The sequence below is a fragment of the Delphinapterus leucas genome, chromosome 20, assembly GCF_059928025.1.
Source record: "Delphinapterus leucas isolate spDelLeu-1000000601 "Yukka" chromosome 20, BTC_Dleu_Yukka2, whole genome shotgun sequence".
In the NCBI taxonomy this organism is placed as follows: Eukaryota; Metazoa; Chordata; class Mammalia; order Artiodactyla; family Monodontidae; genus Delphinapterus; species Delphinapterus leucas.
Window position 1 is genome coordinate 59,264,136 of NC_143148.1, and position 15,194 is coordinate 59,279,329.

The following is a 15,194-nucleotide window of genomic DNA, read 5'->3' on the forward strand; positions in this document are numbered from 1 at the left end:
ATGAGGGGCACCTGGGCCGGACAAACCAGGACAGACCAGGATGGAGCAGTGGGCGTGACCTGATGGGCTCCTCCTTCTCAGGGGCCAATCCCCAGCCTCAGAGCGGGGTTTGACTTCCTGTCACCGCGGAGCTCTGGCTGGAGAAAGCTGGGTCGTTCGGTTCAGCAGCTGCGGGCACAGTTTCAGCGCTGGGTTGTAAATTAGGAAACAGCAGAGAGATTCCTCCTTTTGTGGAACTCTGCATTCAGGTGCTTATTCCAGAGACAAAACTAGGAACATACCTGGACAAGAGCACTGGGCTCTGGGGTAAAAAGGTGGGGGTGACTCAGTGGGATTAGAACTCGGTCTGGGGACTTCCCTGGTGGTGCAGTGGTTGAGAGTTCGCCTGCCGTTGCAGGGGACACAGGTTCGAGCCCTGGTCCGGGAAGATCCCACGTGCCGCGGAGCAGGTATGCCCGCGAGCCACAACAACTGAGCCCATGCACCTAGAACCCGTGCTCCACAGCAAGAGAAGCCACCACAGTGAGAAGCCCGCGCACCGCAACGAAGAGTAGCCCCCGCTCGCCGCAACTAGAGAAAGCCCGTGCGTAGCAACAAAGACCCAATGCAGCCAAAAAATAGTTATATATGTGTGTATATATATATATATATATATATATATATTTTTTTTTTTTTTCGGTACACAGGCCCCTCACTGTTGCGGCCTCCCCCGCTGTGGAGCACAGGCTCCAGACGCGCAGGCTCAGTGGCCATGGCTCATGGGCCCAGCCACTCTGCGGCATGTGGGATCTTCCCGGACCAGGGCACGAACCCGCGTCCCCTGCATCGGCAGGCGGACCCTCAACCACTGCGCCACCAGGGAAGCCCAACATATATATTTAAAAAAAAAAAAAAGAACTCAGTCTGGATGTAGGGGGCGTGGGTTCAATCCCTGGTCGGGGAAGTAAGATCCCACATGCCACGAGGTGTGGCGAAAAAAAAAAAAAAAGTCAAATGGAAAGGCCTTGCTGAGCATGTGACCTGTGACCGACCCTAGTGGTAGCAGGTGAGGGAGGTCTGGGGCCGAGTGAATCCCCAGCTGAGTCCGCTCTTCCAGCCCCTGCTGGGAGCTCCCAGGCTGGGCAGCAGGCTGGCCTGGTGTACCAGGGGCTCTACTGAGTGTGGCGGGAAGCAGCACGCTACGATGGATGCCCTGGTCCTAAGAGCAGAGCATGGAACGGTGCTCTCAGCTGTGAGGTCCGGCAGCCTCTGGCTGTTTCTGTCTGGGTCTGTGGTTCTGAATTAATGCTTATTAACGTAAGCGATGCCAATCCAGAAATGGAAGCTGCTGGAGTATCATGGGGTGCAGGACACCTGCAAAACCCAGCAGGTGTCCCCAGGCATCAACACCTGTCAGCCACGTTGATCTGACTCAGTCGATCCTCACAGCAGCTCTGGGAGTTGGCCCTTGTGTTGGGGACACGTGGAGGCTGAGAGGCTGCCATCTCAGCCAGGAGGCCGTGGTAGCCCAGATCCAGGCCCCCCAAGCCTTCTCGCCCTCACTGTCTGGGGCGGTTACCCTGCAGGGTGAGGGTGAGGGGCAGAGGTGGGAAGTCCCACTGGTCTGTCTGCTTCACCCCTGGCTCCCTGTTAACTGTGGTTTGCAGGGAGGGTCGTTTCCTCCGCAGTGTAAAGACTCTGGTCTAGATGGGGTGGTTGTCAAGTTTCCCGAGATTCCAGCTTCACCCCTTCCCCATCACCCACGCACACTACCATCCGGGTCGAGTTTGCGGGTGGGCCCCGCTGTCCCACCAGTGGACATGTTACCAGACACCAGGGACTTCTACATGGACCCAGATTGGAGATCTTCACATCGGGAGACAGGGAGAGTCCTACGCGGGCAGAGAGTCCCACGGAATCTCTAGTGGGTTAAATGGTGACACCCTCCCCCCCCAATTCATGTCCACCCATAGCCTCAGGATGGGACCCTATTTGGAAATAGGGACATTGCAGATGTAATTAAGGCAAGGATCTCAAGATGAGCTCATCCTGGATTAGGATGGGCCCTAAATCCCTGAGAGTGTCCTTGTAAGAGAATGGAAAATGCACACAGACTCAGAGACACACGGAGAGGCCATATGAGGACAGAAGCCTCGATGAAGAGGCAGGAAGGACCCTCTCCCATCATCCCAGGAGGGATCACAGCCCTGTCCACACCTTGATTGTAAACTTCAGGGCTCTGCACTGCAAGGGGGTAAATTCCTGTTGTTTAAGCCCCTGGGTTGTGTTAAGTTGTGACAGCAGCCCAGGAACACTGGTCCAAAGAGCTGCTTGCCATGCATCTCCACGAAGTGTCCCCAGTTCGGACTTTCTGGGATGGGGTCACACGGGGATGGCACGCGGTCCAGGATTCTCTCACCCAACGTGAGGTTCGTGGACCTTCTCCACGTGGCCGAGGCCGGGCATGGCTGGGCCATCATCCTCATCACCGTTTATTACCCAACCTGTGACCTCACCACAGTCTCTCCCTTGATGGTTCACGAGGCCCCAGGCAGTTCCCAGATTGGGCTGTGGTGACCGGAACATTCTGAGACTGGCCCTGGGCCTTGCACACACCTTGAAAGTGTGTGCTGGGTGCACACCCAGAAGCGAATTAGTGAGTCATGGATTCTAGTGAAAGCTGCCTTACCACTTCCAAAAGGGTTGAATTCACTTATACCCGCTCCCAGGGAGATTTGTCTGAATGGAATTTGTGCCGCTTGCAGAGTCCTGAAAAATGTGTACAGAGCTGGACTAAACTGGTCCAGATCATTGAGATCAAGATGTTTAGTTCCTTTTGGCAGAATTAATGATTCCCCGCTGCGCCCTGGCCTGCGGGCCTCCGGTGCTCTCTGTCAGGACATCGGCAGAAACACGCTGTCGCGGGCCAGGTCTCCAGTGGGGTCCCCAGCATCTCACGTTTGACGAAAGATGCAGATTTCCCTTTGGAAGGGGCCAAAGAGAGAAGCAGGCATGGACAGGCGAGCGGAGGCTACTCTTCGTTGCGGGCTTCTCATTGCTGGGGCTTCTCTTGTTGCGGAGCTCCAGAAATGGGCAGAGATGCGGGACACCGTGACTCTCGGGCGGAGACGGGCCGTGACCCGGGGTACCAGCCCCCGCGTCCCCTAGGTTTCCTCCAGTGCACGACGGCATGGGGAGGAACGTACAGGTGGAAGAGACCCCTCCCCCGCCCGGCTCGGCCCCTCTTGGGTGGCCTCCCAGGAGCATCTCTGAGGCAGGCTTACTGGGGTGTTCCGTGTCCCGCTGAGATGCACGGGGTCACGGCCGAGGCCCCAGCCGACCCCACGGGAGCTCAGGGGCGGGGAGGCCCCGGGCTTGTCCTGAAACCGAGTGGGGCCCTGAGGGAATCCGGGCATGGAGGCCCTTTTGGCCCCGTTTCTTGTAGGCAAGACTCCAGCCTCCACGACCTTCCCTGAGTTCCAAAGGGCAGATTTGAACAGTTGGCTAATCAAGGGAGGAGAAGCCACGAAACCACCTGAGGCGAGATTACAGGGACCAGAGAAGCCCATCAAGGTGAGACCGACCACCTGAGAGCCTGCGCACCCCTCACCTTGTCGGCACCCCACTCTGAACGCTTCTTAGAAACCCTCATCACATCCTCCCAGGTCGGGACGCATAGTTTTTCGAGGCAGGAGCCTGCTGCGTCCCCCTTTGCCTGGCAAAGCAATAAAGCCATCCCCTTCTACTTCACCCAAAGCTCTGCCCCTGAGATTTGATTTGGCACCCGTGTACAGAGACGCTGAGCTTTCGCTTACAGTCCCAAACCGGGGACACCCGGGGACGTGTCCAGTCGTCACTGGATGCTGGCCGCCCGCAGAGACAGGGTTAGCTCTGGGGGAGGAGGGCCCCTCCGGCCAAGTGCAACTAGGGGAGGCCCAGCTGAGAGTGGTCAGCGGCCACCCTGGCAGGGTGGGCCCCATGCCCACAGCGTCCATCCCAGCTGCCCGACCCAGGCAGGCAGGCAGGCATCTGCCGTCGGGGGCCTCCAGCTGGGCAAGCCGTGAGGAGCGCCACCTGGGGGAGGGGTGCCTCTGGCAGCCTCTCCCCCACTCCTCCGCCTCTTTCTCAGGCCCCGGCCAGAGAAGTAGCAGCTCCAGACCTCACGCTGCGCCCAGCCACGACCCGAGGAAGAAAACTGCCTCTTCCTGGCACTTTCCCCAGAAGGCCCAGCACGTTTCCCTCAGGCCTCGGGCCTCTCTGAGCCACTGGCTGCTCCTGGAACACGTGCTGGACGGGCGTGTGTTTGCCCATAGGCCCACCTGTCCCTGGAGCGGTGGTGGGCTCAGGGTCCCTGGAAGGGAAGGAGGGTCCTGCGCAGACATGGGTGTGCCTTGGGGGCGGGGAGAGTGAGGCCGCTTCCCTTAACTCTCCCCACCTCCTACACCCACCTCACAGGTGGGAAAACCGAGGCTTTGGCGGGGGAGGAGGTTGCTCAGACTCTCATAGCTGGAGAGCGTTGGGCCGGGAGTCTTCAGGGAACACGGCACGCTCACGTCCGGGAGGACTCAGGGCAGCTCGTCCCCCTTCTCTGGCTTCCATCTGAGTGTCTCTGGGAGTCCCCAGCAGCCCATATGTTCTCAGAGGTGAGCGAGGGAAAAGCCAAAAGGCAACTCATGACATTCCAATAAACCTCCTGGGATCTGAGAGAGGTCCCAGGATCCCAGCACCCAGAGAGGGAGGGGGGTGAGGGGTCAAGAGAAGTCAGCAGGTGAGCTGCTCCACGAGGAAGCAGCACGTGCAAAGGCCCTGGGAGTGTCCCAGCCGTTGAGAGGCGGCCCATCATGGTGGGGTGCAGAGGGAGGGCGTGAGTGGGTCAACAAAGGTTGGAAGAGCAGCCAGCGGCAGACGTGCGAGGTCCTATGGAGGTGGGTCTTTGTCTCAAATGCAGTAGGTGTTGCATTATGTCTGTCAGATGGGTGGGGTCCTGGGGTCTGCTGGGCACATCAAGAATGCACAGCAAGATCCAGGGAGCCAAGCGTCCAGCGCACATTTAAACACACGTGTAGAAAAGTGTGTGACTCTTTCATGCGCAGCAGGATCAATTTCCACCCGACTAGATCTAAGTACAGAACAGCGCCAGCGTCCCAGAGAGCCTGCTGATTTTTTAAAAAGCTAATTTAAAAGTAATGTTTCTAAAAAATAAATAAATAAAATTAAAAAAAAATAAATATATTAAAAAATTAAAGTATTGTTTCTGTGAATGTGTAAATCACCCATGGGATTCAAAATTCAAAAGGTATAAAGGGTGCAAGATGAAAATATGTTTCCTGCCCCTTCGCTGGGTACTCCAATTCCCACCCTGGAGACAGCTGGGGTTACGAACTTCTGCAGAACCCTTCCAGAGACCTTCCATACTCAGAAAAATACACTTGTATAGTCTTTTTTCCCCTTTTCTGTAAAAACCGTAGCATACCACGCCCACCACTCCATACCCTGCTTAGTGGTACATGCTGTTTATAAGGCGAGCCGTCCGTCTTTGTCTTCCTTTTTTTGGGGTAACGGCTTTATGGAGACATAATTCACATACTGAACAATTCACCCATTTAAAGCATACAATCCAATGGGTTCTAGTACATCAGCCAGCGTTGCGCAGCCAGCACCACAGAACCTTCTCATCACCTTGTCGGTCTTCACGGCTGCCTTGGACTCCTTTGTGGGCTTGAGCCAGTTTCTTTAAGCAGCTTCCTATTGCTCCGCCGACGCTCCTAAGAGATCAGGCGGCCTCAACGCCTGTTTCCTGCTTCCCTGCGGTGGGCACGCCTGACTTCGACCCTGCACACACATCGCCCTGGGAACCTGCATGCACCGGGCTTATCGGGTGAGGTTCTGTCTCCCCGACGGGACAGGCAGCTCCCAACCCGGGGGCTCGTGGGGAGCAGAGGAGGGCAAGGCCAGGCTCTCCTGTCCACAGCCCGTGAAGGGTTCGGGCAGCAGGCAGCGGGAGGTGGCCGGGGTGGGGGGCGGCATGCCAGGTACAACAGGAGAAAACACCCCCGACTTCACGTAGAGGGGGCTGAACTTCACCGAGCCGCCAGCCTGGAGAAGAGCCCAGCCCAGCGCCCCTGCCCCGAAGACCAGAGGACACTGCCTGGCTCCCTGTGACGAGGCCGGACTCGGACCCACGAAGGACCCACTCTTCCCCCCGACCCAGGGAACACAATGCTCATAACCAAACTCTGGTGACCTTCCCTCTCCGCCCAGACCCCCGAACTCAGCCCCTCAGCCGGAGGTGACAGCCCCTCCTGGAACAGGCCACCTGGGGGATCTTCTCTCCCCATGCCCCTCCCAGCCGCCCTCACCCCACCCCCACCCCGGCCCCTTCCAGCCCCTTCCCCTCCCTGCGGAGGAGACCCTAACCCTCCCCCAGCTCCCCCGAGACGACTGCCCGTCCTGTGGTCAGGGCCCATCTGCAGTGACCTTTCCAACATCCCTCCTTACTCAGGCCAGATCTGGCTTCCATGTGACATTTCTTTCCCTGGGGGATTCGCAGCCCGAGTCAAGGGACAGAGCCCAGAGATAAAACAGGAGCGGCTTTACTGGAAGACCCCGCCCCCGTGGCTCCTTGAGAACCAGGCAGGGCCGTCCCACGAGACCACCTTCAGAGCCTGGAAGACGTCATGGTAGCCAGAGGGACGGGCGGGAAGCGCAGTCACGTCCAGGGGCACCCTCCCGCTCCCATGGCCGCCCGGGACACAGCGGCCCTTGGCAGTGGGAAAATGTTCGCTCCCCGGAGGAACCAGCCTCGCCGGCTGTGCAGGAGGGATGATGAGGTGGAACCCTGTCGAGACGAAGAGCGGCCCAGCCTGCAGCCTCTGGAGCAGGGAGACCCAGTCGGCCCTGAGGGCTCCTTACCCTGGACTTGCTGCATTCCCAAGTTCAGGGGCCTGGCTGGTCCAGAGAGCGCAGGTGGCCACTACCTGCCCGGGCTCGGAAGGGTTGGGACCACGAGGTGGGCAGGGCCAGACCCACGCCGACTTTGGGCCCCAGAGCCCTCCTTCGGGGAGGGGGCGAGGGTAAGAGCCCGTCTGGGGGCCACATGCCATCCTTCGACCAGCCTTCACAGAGATCAATGAGGGAGAGTGGCTTCTGGAACCTTCTGTGCCCCTCTTTGACCCAGAGAGGATGTGTTCTCCGGTGAAACGGGTAGAGACAGGTTCTGTGAAGATCTGATCACCCGGGGTGTTGGTGTGACCTAGGTGTTTAACTTTAATCACCGTTGAGTTCCTACTTGCAGAATTAAGTCACCCTGTGGCTGGAGAACAAAGATCTGGGTCTTGCCAGACTCTGGGCCCCAAGAAGTAACGAGTGCAGCTCGGGGCCTGTGTGGCGTGGCCGGGCACACGAAGAAATTGAGGAGCAGTTTCTGGCAGGAGGGTGAAGGGTCCTGGGGCCCCAAGGGAGGCTGGTAGCCTGGCGCAGCCCCACGAGTGCAGAGGGTGCCTTTGGGGGTGAGGATGTGCTGCTCTCCTGGGCCTCGGGCCACCCCCTTCACCATCTTGGAGGCCATGGAAGGGTCACACGTTTACGACGCACGAAAGGGTCCTGTCCAGAGGCAGGAGCGCCAGGGGGTGCTGCTTCCTCCCCGGGGTCCTTGTAACATCACAGCGTGTCTGAGCTCTCCCACTGGGCCCGGATGTCACCCCCCGCCCCCTCCCACTCCCACTCTGCCTGGAATCCAGTTCCGCTTGCCTGGCCCCCATCCCCAGTCTGCAGAGATCCCACGCCCTCACCGTGGTTCTGGCTAACCCCACGGGCAGGGCTGGTTCAGCGATGTCAGAGGTCCCTGCCTCGCTGCCGACAGCCTGACCCCGCCCGCCGCTTCCCCAGGCAATTTCCCAAGAATTCGGTGACTACGAGAAGAGGCCTCCCATCCCACCACCTTCTTCCCCACCTTCTCCAAACAGGCTGCTCTCTCCGTGCACAGGGTTGGGCGAATGTGCCCTGGTCCCCCACCCGGAGGCATTTCTCTTCTCTCGCTCCCTCCTGCCCCAGAGGACCCTGACCAGCTCCGCTCAGGCCACACGCGGGGGGCAGTTCATTCAGGTTGCTTTGAGACCTGTCCTTTCGTGTCCAGACCCTTTTCCGTCAGTGACCGTGAAAGGCACACTCGTTAAGGGCCAAGGAACGATCAGGATGCCAGTGCCCTTTCATGTGTCCCACCTGCTCCCATGGAGACGGAAGTAGGACTTTTAACACACTAGTCAATGCATCACGGTCTGTGCATCTCACGGAGCTGCCCCTGGGGTTTTGTTCAGCTGGTCTCCCTGGAGTAATAGGTTTTCGCCAGCAAAAAGCGAAGCTACATGGTGCTCAGGGACCCTGGGCACCCAACCCGCTGGGGGCAGCACCAGGACCTGGCCCGTGGCTGGTACTCCCTTGCCCCAAGCCCAGGGGTTGGAGTGGAAACCTCCCCAGGGGCACCCAAGGCCCCTGGTCCCAGCAGCCTGGGCTCGCTCGGCAGCTGCCGTGGATGAGCCTCCTGCCCTCGTTGAGGTTCAGGCGGCCTTCCCATCCTGGCACACCCCCGTCCCGCCACGCAAGGCCCCTCGAGGAGTGGAGTTTGCCGGCATCGAGTGAGGGCTGGCAGGGCTCTGGGCCCTGCTCCACCCCGAGGCTGTGATGACTACCCTCAGGGCTGTTGTGGAAGCCTGTCCCTTCCCTCCGACCCCAAGATGGCACGTGCCTCCTCCCGACCCGGTGCTGGTCTTGGCCTGGCTGTCGCCCCAAGGCCAGGCCTGTGCTCCTCGGTCCCAACTTCAATGTCCCTCCTGAGAGGTGGACCCAAACTCCCCCCTCTCATCCCCTCGCCTCCTCCCTGGCCCTGAGCACCCACCTGTGGCCTCGAGGAGGCTGTTGGCAAATGAATGAATGAATGAACGAACGAACTGGGCAAGGAGGTGTATGATCAACCCCCCCCCCAACCCCAGGAACCTCCCTACAGCCAGAACCTGGCACTGAATACAAGACAGAAAACCATCAGCAGTGCTTATAATTCTTTAGAAACAAACAACCCCCCCACAAAACACAGAACTCCCCATCCCGAACCAGCCAAGCATGTAACAGGTTAGCGGTTGGCAGAAGAGAGAGGCGTGAAGTCACACACGTCACTGCGCGACATCGTGGTGGGTGGCTGGCGTGGCTGGGACCCGTGGAGCAGCTGGGCTGCACGCCACTCCCACGATAAATAAACACGGTGCCAACAGCATCCCTTACACTAGTGAGACGTGAGGACGAAACAAAGCAGAACGGCTGCACACTTGTTATGCCAAAATGTGGCTTAAAAAAAAAAGTAACCCACGAAGGTGAACGCTCAGGACACTTGTCAGTAGTGTGGTCAGGAGTGGAGTCTCTGCCCCAGAACACAGACACGCCTGCCTTCTAAGGGGTGGGCGTGGCGGGCAGAGCGGGGGCCCTGGGCTGCACGGGACCCCACAGCCTCAAGAATCACAGCCTGGGCCCACAACCTGCCTTCCCACATGCTGTGGAGAGCCACGCTTCAGAACTACCTCTGACCTTTCAGTGCGTAAAGGGACCCCGTCACTCCTGCAGGGGTGGCACCACCCCACTTCCCCAAGATGCACATGGTGGGAAGGCCACTGCAGTCTGGAAAGGGACACCCGGCTCCCTGCACTCTGCCAGGTCACATCCAGAGCCAGTGGTCTGACCACGATGCGTCCTAAGTGTCGCCCCAACACCCTGGAGGGAAAGAGGCCAAAATCTGCTCAGCGGTTGCTGGACCCCAGCGGAAAGGCAGTGGGCAGTGCACCCCAGGCAGCACCCTGCCCGCCCCCTGTGCGAGGGGCTGCGGTGGCTACGACGGCCAGTCTCCTCCTGAAGGGGCACAGTCCCACCAGGCAGGTAGTACAGCAGCTGCGGGCCCCATTTACAGGTGAGAAAACTGAGGCCCCAATACAGAAAGTCTAAAACCAGGTCTCTGACCTCCTGGATGACATTCTGCCTTCAGACGTTGAGCTGAGCCCCTAGATGCGTGGTTTGCAGCCCCGGGACAACTGAGTTGGTGAGGAGACTTCCGTGGACGTCGGTCCTCCTCACACGTCAGGCGCTACAGGCGGGCAGGGGTCTCCTGACCAGCACGAAGAGGGAGGGGTGGACACGTGGCCACCTCTGTTTCGGCCTCAATGCCCAGCCTGGCCCCCTGCAACAAGCTGCTTGTCAGGTCTCTCTGGGCCCATCGGACCATGTGGGGCCCCGGAGCCCAGGTGGGTGGCAGTGGATGGACTGGCCACTCGGAGCTTACATGGCCCCTGGGAAATGGCTATAGCTGAGCAGTGAGGCTCAATGCCCAAGGGCTAGTCTCATCCTTCCCCTGGTGGGAAGGTCAGGGGTCAGAGACCAAGGCAGAGCCGCCAGCGCCTAAGAGGGGCCTGGAGGGAGCCGATCTGACCTTTGGTGACGCTGCTCCCCAAGCTGACTCTGTGGACAGTGACGGCACAGGAAAGCCAGCCGGTGGCCAGGCCAGAGGAGCTTCTGGGCCTCGGCTGCCTCCCCTGGGGAAAATGCTATGGGAACCACAAACACAAAGCCTGCGAGCACAGCCTCTCCGGAGGGGAGGGTGGGTGTACCATGCTGGTATCAGCGGGAGCCAGACCCCCTGAGTCAGGTGGCCTCCAGAGCAGGTGCAGTCAGAGTGCCAAGGCCTGGACTCTAGCTCCCCGAGCCTGGGACAGGTGACAGGGGCGGGGACAGCAGTGCCTTGGCCAGCAGCTGAGAGCCAGCCCCAGATAGCTGGCAGGTCTGCCGTCCAGCCCTCGAGGCCCGGGAGAGCTGCCTTGCGGGAACACAGAGGAGAAGCCCATGAAGGGTCACCGCGTCTGCTTCCAGATTTCAAGTGTGAAGCTTTCAAAAGACTAGAGCTTGGCTCCAAAACCGATGCAGAACAGACCTGAAACAGCACTGCCCACTTGCCCACCATAGGAGCTGCTGGAAGCTTCTGGCCTTTGCTCAGGCTGGTGTCCAGGGAGGGACTGTACAGTCAGGAGCCCAAAGGTGTCCTGAGTGACAGGGTCTAGCCCCCAAACTGGCCCCGATCTGCACGTCCCGGTGGGAGGTCCGGGGTCTCCAAGCTGCCCCTGACTTCCACTCGGATCCCCCTGCCCGTGGCAGGCACCAGGGCACCACTGTCGATCAGCCCAAGGCCTTTCCTTCTACAAGCCTTTCATTCAGATGTTCTTTCTTTTCTGGGGTTGGGAAGGGAGCTAGCGCAGGTCTTTAAGGCAACGAGACACGAGCACGTGGGTTAGTTTCACGAAAGTCACTACATCTACGGTAACAGAGAAACGGCAAAGCCCAAGCGCATGTGTCCAGGCCACCGTCCAGAGGGTTCTCGGGGGGGTTCTCAGAACCCCTCCGTTCTCGAGACGTGCCGGAATCTGGCGACAGGATCTGGTCCCTCTGAGGCACATCGTGCTACGGGTGGCATTAGGGGAGAAAAGACGCGCCGCCCCCCCCCCCCCGCCAACACACGTTTCTTTAAAAAATAATCATCTTGGTGGTGTCGACGCGACCTAAGATTAAGTTAAAACAAAAATAATAAAGGGACTTCCCTGGCGGTCCAGTGGTTAAGACTCGGTGCTCCCAATGGAGGGGGCACAGGTTCAATCCCTGCTCGGGGAACTAAGATCCCACGTGCCGCACGGCGCGGCCAAAAAAATAAAATAAAGTTAAAAAAAAGTACAAATACACAAAGGTGAGAAGGGAGAAGGCCCGATTCGGCAGGAAGCCCCGCGGCCTCCTCGGCCCAACGTTCCCGCCTCCACGCTCGAGAGGTATCCACGGACATCCGTCTTCTGGGACTAAATTCGTACCAGGGTTCACAGTGGCCCGGCCGCCACCCTGGGGGAGGGACAGTGGGGGCCCCCAGCTGAGCTGCCTGGATGATGGAACCGGAGTCGCTTTCTAAGGGGTGGGTGGTTTAAAACAATCTCTGCGTTTTCTTTCCGGCAGCTTCTCAGATCCTGTCGCTTACGTCTCCTGGGGAACCACATGCATGAGCTTCTGGCAAAGGACCGTCGTGGAAACTGCCAGGAGAAGAGCGGAGTTACTTGGGGATCCTCTGGTCCTGGGCCTGGGGGGTCAGGGCAGCAAGGGATGTGGGCTCACCCCACCCCGTCCTGAGGTTGTAGGAGAAGCCAGAAAGCCAGAAATTTATGTGGAACCTCCCAATTTGCGTGTGTGTGCGCGCGCGTGCGCACATCGGGCCTACAGGCCTCCTAACGGTTACGTTACTCAGGGAGGTGTGGCCAAGGATCCCGGCAACAGGCGGGTGCCGGCTCCACCCCTCATCCCGGTTCAGACCCCAGGACCATCGAGAGACGTAACTAGATGGTGGCCCCCCTGCTGGAGGCCTGTGACACCACACCTGGGCCACCGCCTGGCAGACCTCCAGGACCGGCAGCTAGCACGCCCACCGCGGACCTCAGAGGGGCTGGAACAGGCGGGTGTGCTGGCGCCCAGGTGAACCCATCACCCACAGAGCCTTCACGAGCATCACTCGGGGGAGATTTCAGAACGGAGGGGCCCTACTCTAGGCCCTTGGTGTGTTCTGACAGCTCTTCAACAGGGACTACAGTCCGGGCTGGAGGCAAAGCTCCAGCAACATGATGGACAGCGTCCTGGGCCCCGGGCAGGTGCCCATCAGAATTCTGGGACGGCTACCCTGGGGATTTTGAAGCCCATGCAGAAGCCTGTCACACTAACAGCGGTCTCGGCACAGGGTCCTGAACCAGGCTTGTAAATGAGCCCCGTGGCCACAGTGCAGATCCTGTTTTCTCCTCCTCAGCCGGCTGGGTTTAAGCTGGCGGCAGACGGGGATTTCGTTACTTGGCAAGAGCGGCCTGGTTTTCTGGAATCCCTTGTTCTGGGATTAGCTGGTGCGCAGCTGAGCGCCTTACCCTGAAATACGTAGGCTAGGTCACCACCAGACACGCCCAGCACGGTCTGCTCGGCCAGGGCCTCACACGTCCCGACCCCGACCCCCGCTGACCCAGGGCCGTGGGCACTGCCTGCCGCGTCACTCCTGGCCAGGTGGGCGGGGCAGACCCCAGGGCGGGTGGAGGAGGCCCGGCCTGGGGGGAGGTACTCACAGATGCCCTGCAGCAGCCACTTGGGCTTGTTTTTCCACCAGACCCCGAGGAAGTAGATAGGCAGGCCACTGAGGATGATGGTGAAGCCGATGCCGCACTCCACGGGGGTCTTCCAAAAGGAGACGGCGATCAGGAACAAGCAGGCCAGGATGAACAACGCCGGGAGAGCCAGGTGGACCTGGGGAGGGGACGCAGCTGACACGGGGAGCAGGACCTCCCCGCGGGTCCTGCACCTGCGGTGTCCTGGCCAGCCCTGGGAGCATGGCGCCCTCCCTGTGCCCCCGCCAGAGCCGGCCTCGCCCTTGGGCCCACCCAGCCCCTCCCATGGACTGCCCCCCCCCCCCCGACAGCCCTGCGCCCAGCTTATCCTTCCGGATCCAAAAGGGCCCGACCTCCCGGGCTGCTGCACTCGCCGTGCAGCGTCTCCAGGGTTTACTAGGGCCTGAGGTTCCCCTGGGTCGTGCTGGCCTCTTGAGAACCTTGTTCTCCGTTTACCCACCTCAGCACCCAGCGCTGGGCAGTAACTACCCAAAGCCCAGCTGGTGCTGGCGGGTGAGCTGGACCAACCAGGCTTCCCAGGTGGGGGAAGGTGGGCCCCCCTGGTTCCCACATCGCAGGGCGGGACCCCGGCCCCGCCCCTCACCACTGTCCCGTGGTGTTGGGGCAATGCCTCTGGGAAGGCCGTGGCCACCCGCTAATAGGCAAGGGGCACCCACCTCCTCAGAGAGTCCTTGCGGATGGACTGGACCACAGGCTGCGTGGCTGCTTGGCAGACAGCCCCGCCCACACAGGGCCCAGAAGAGGAGCCACAGAGGCACCCACAGCACAGCCAGGGCCCCAGGGACACTTGTCCCCTGTCTGCACCCACCGTGCCTCCTGCCAGGCGGCCTGTCCACATCCGGAACCCGCCCTCTGTCTACACCTTGGCAAGAGACCCTGGGGTGAGCGAGGGTCCCGTCAGGTCGGCCCTCATGCCTGCTCCACCCCCAGCTCCACAAGGATAGGCCTGCTCCCCACAAGCAGGGAGCAAGGTGGTCTAGGGCACTGAGGTCGCCGGGTCCCCTGGTGGAACCTGTCCAAGACAGGAAATCTGGTCCTGGCTGGCACTGCAGGACTGCTCGGTGGGCGAGGGGCCCGTGGACAGGCGCCAGCTGCTGGCCACATGCCACCAGGACCGGAAGAAGGGCAGGAGCTGCCGGTCGGCAGCCGCCACACCACGGGCTCTGCCCTCTCACTCCGGCATGACTGTCGGGGGCATAGCTGACGTGCTCACCAGGCCTCCCCAGCAGGGGTGTGATGCCCTTTTTGGAGAAACAAGGTCGCCCTTGGGCAGCTGTGCCCAGTACTGAGTTTATGAGGACACAGAAAGCCGACCTCAGGCCGGGGGCACGGTGGGCAGCCTGGTCCCGAAAAGCCTCCATTCACTCAGGGGCAAAGTCAGAGGACGCGCCCCTCCCCAGACAAGGTGGGACCCGTCCCCTCCGCCCACGTGCAGTCTGCTCTTGGCCACCCCGGCCGCCCGGGGCCGCAAGCTGCTTACTTCTGCTCCTCTCCTTTCGCTAGAAGATAAGCTCTAGGAGGATTAGGTGCTGGGGGTGGGGGGTGACTATCGTGTCCTTTGACGAACCCCAGCACCTAGAATCAAACAGTCATCAACAGAACTCAAGGCTTTTCACCAGGGCCCTTGGAGAAGGGTGCCCTGAGCTCCGGTGTGCAGAGGGGACAGAGGCCCACAGAGTGACGCTGGCTGCCCGGGCACACGTGGGGACCGCGCGGACGCTCACCTTGATGGGCCGCTCCAGATCTGGCTTCTGGTAGCGGAGCCAGATCATCCCGATGATGGCCAGGGCCACACAGAGCCAGTTGAAGAAGCTGAAGAAGTTGATGACGGAGAATATGTCTTTGGAGAAGGCGTACAGCAGGGTCATGGCGCACTGCAAGCACGGGGATGGGCTGTGAGCTGCTGCCGCCGCCGGGACACATCTGGCGGGCGGGCTGACCGCACGCACCCACTCCCGTCTTAAAGGAAGATGTGGTCTGTGGGACACGCAG

General features: G+C 60.3%; 1 protein-coding gene across 2 annotated transcripts in view; it reads right to left on the minus strand.

Annotated features, from left to right (window-relative positions):
* Nucleotides 1-9,017: 9,017 nt before the first annotated feature.
* Nucleotides 9,018-15,194, minus strand: part of SLC7A5 (solute carrier family 7 member 5) — a 32,694-nt gene continuing 26,517 nt past the window's right edge. For both annotated transcript variants that reach the window (XM_022582960.3, XM_022582959.2), the window contains 3 exons: nucleotides 14,927-15,076; nucleotides 13,143-13,320; nucleotides 9,018-12,077 (listed from right to left, as the gene is read on the minus strand). In XM_022582960.3, the coding sequence (XP_022438668.1) occupies nucleotides 12,022-12,077; nucleotides 13,143-13,320; nucleotides 14,927-15,076 (384 nt within the window). In that variant the 3' untranslated portion in view covers nucleotides 9,018-12,021. The remainder of the gene's footprint in view (nucleotides 12,078-13,142; nucleotides 13,321-14,926; nucleotides 15,077-15,194) is intronic.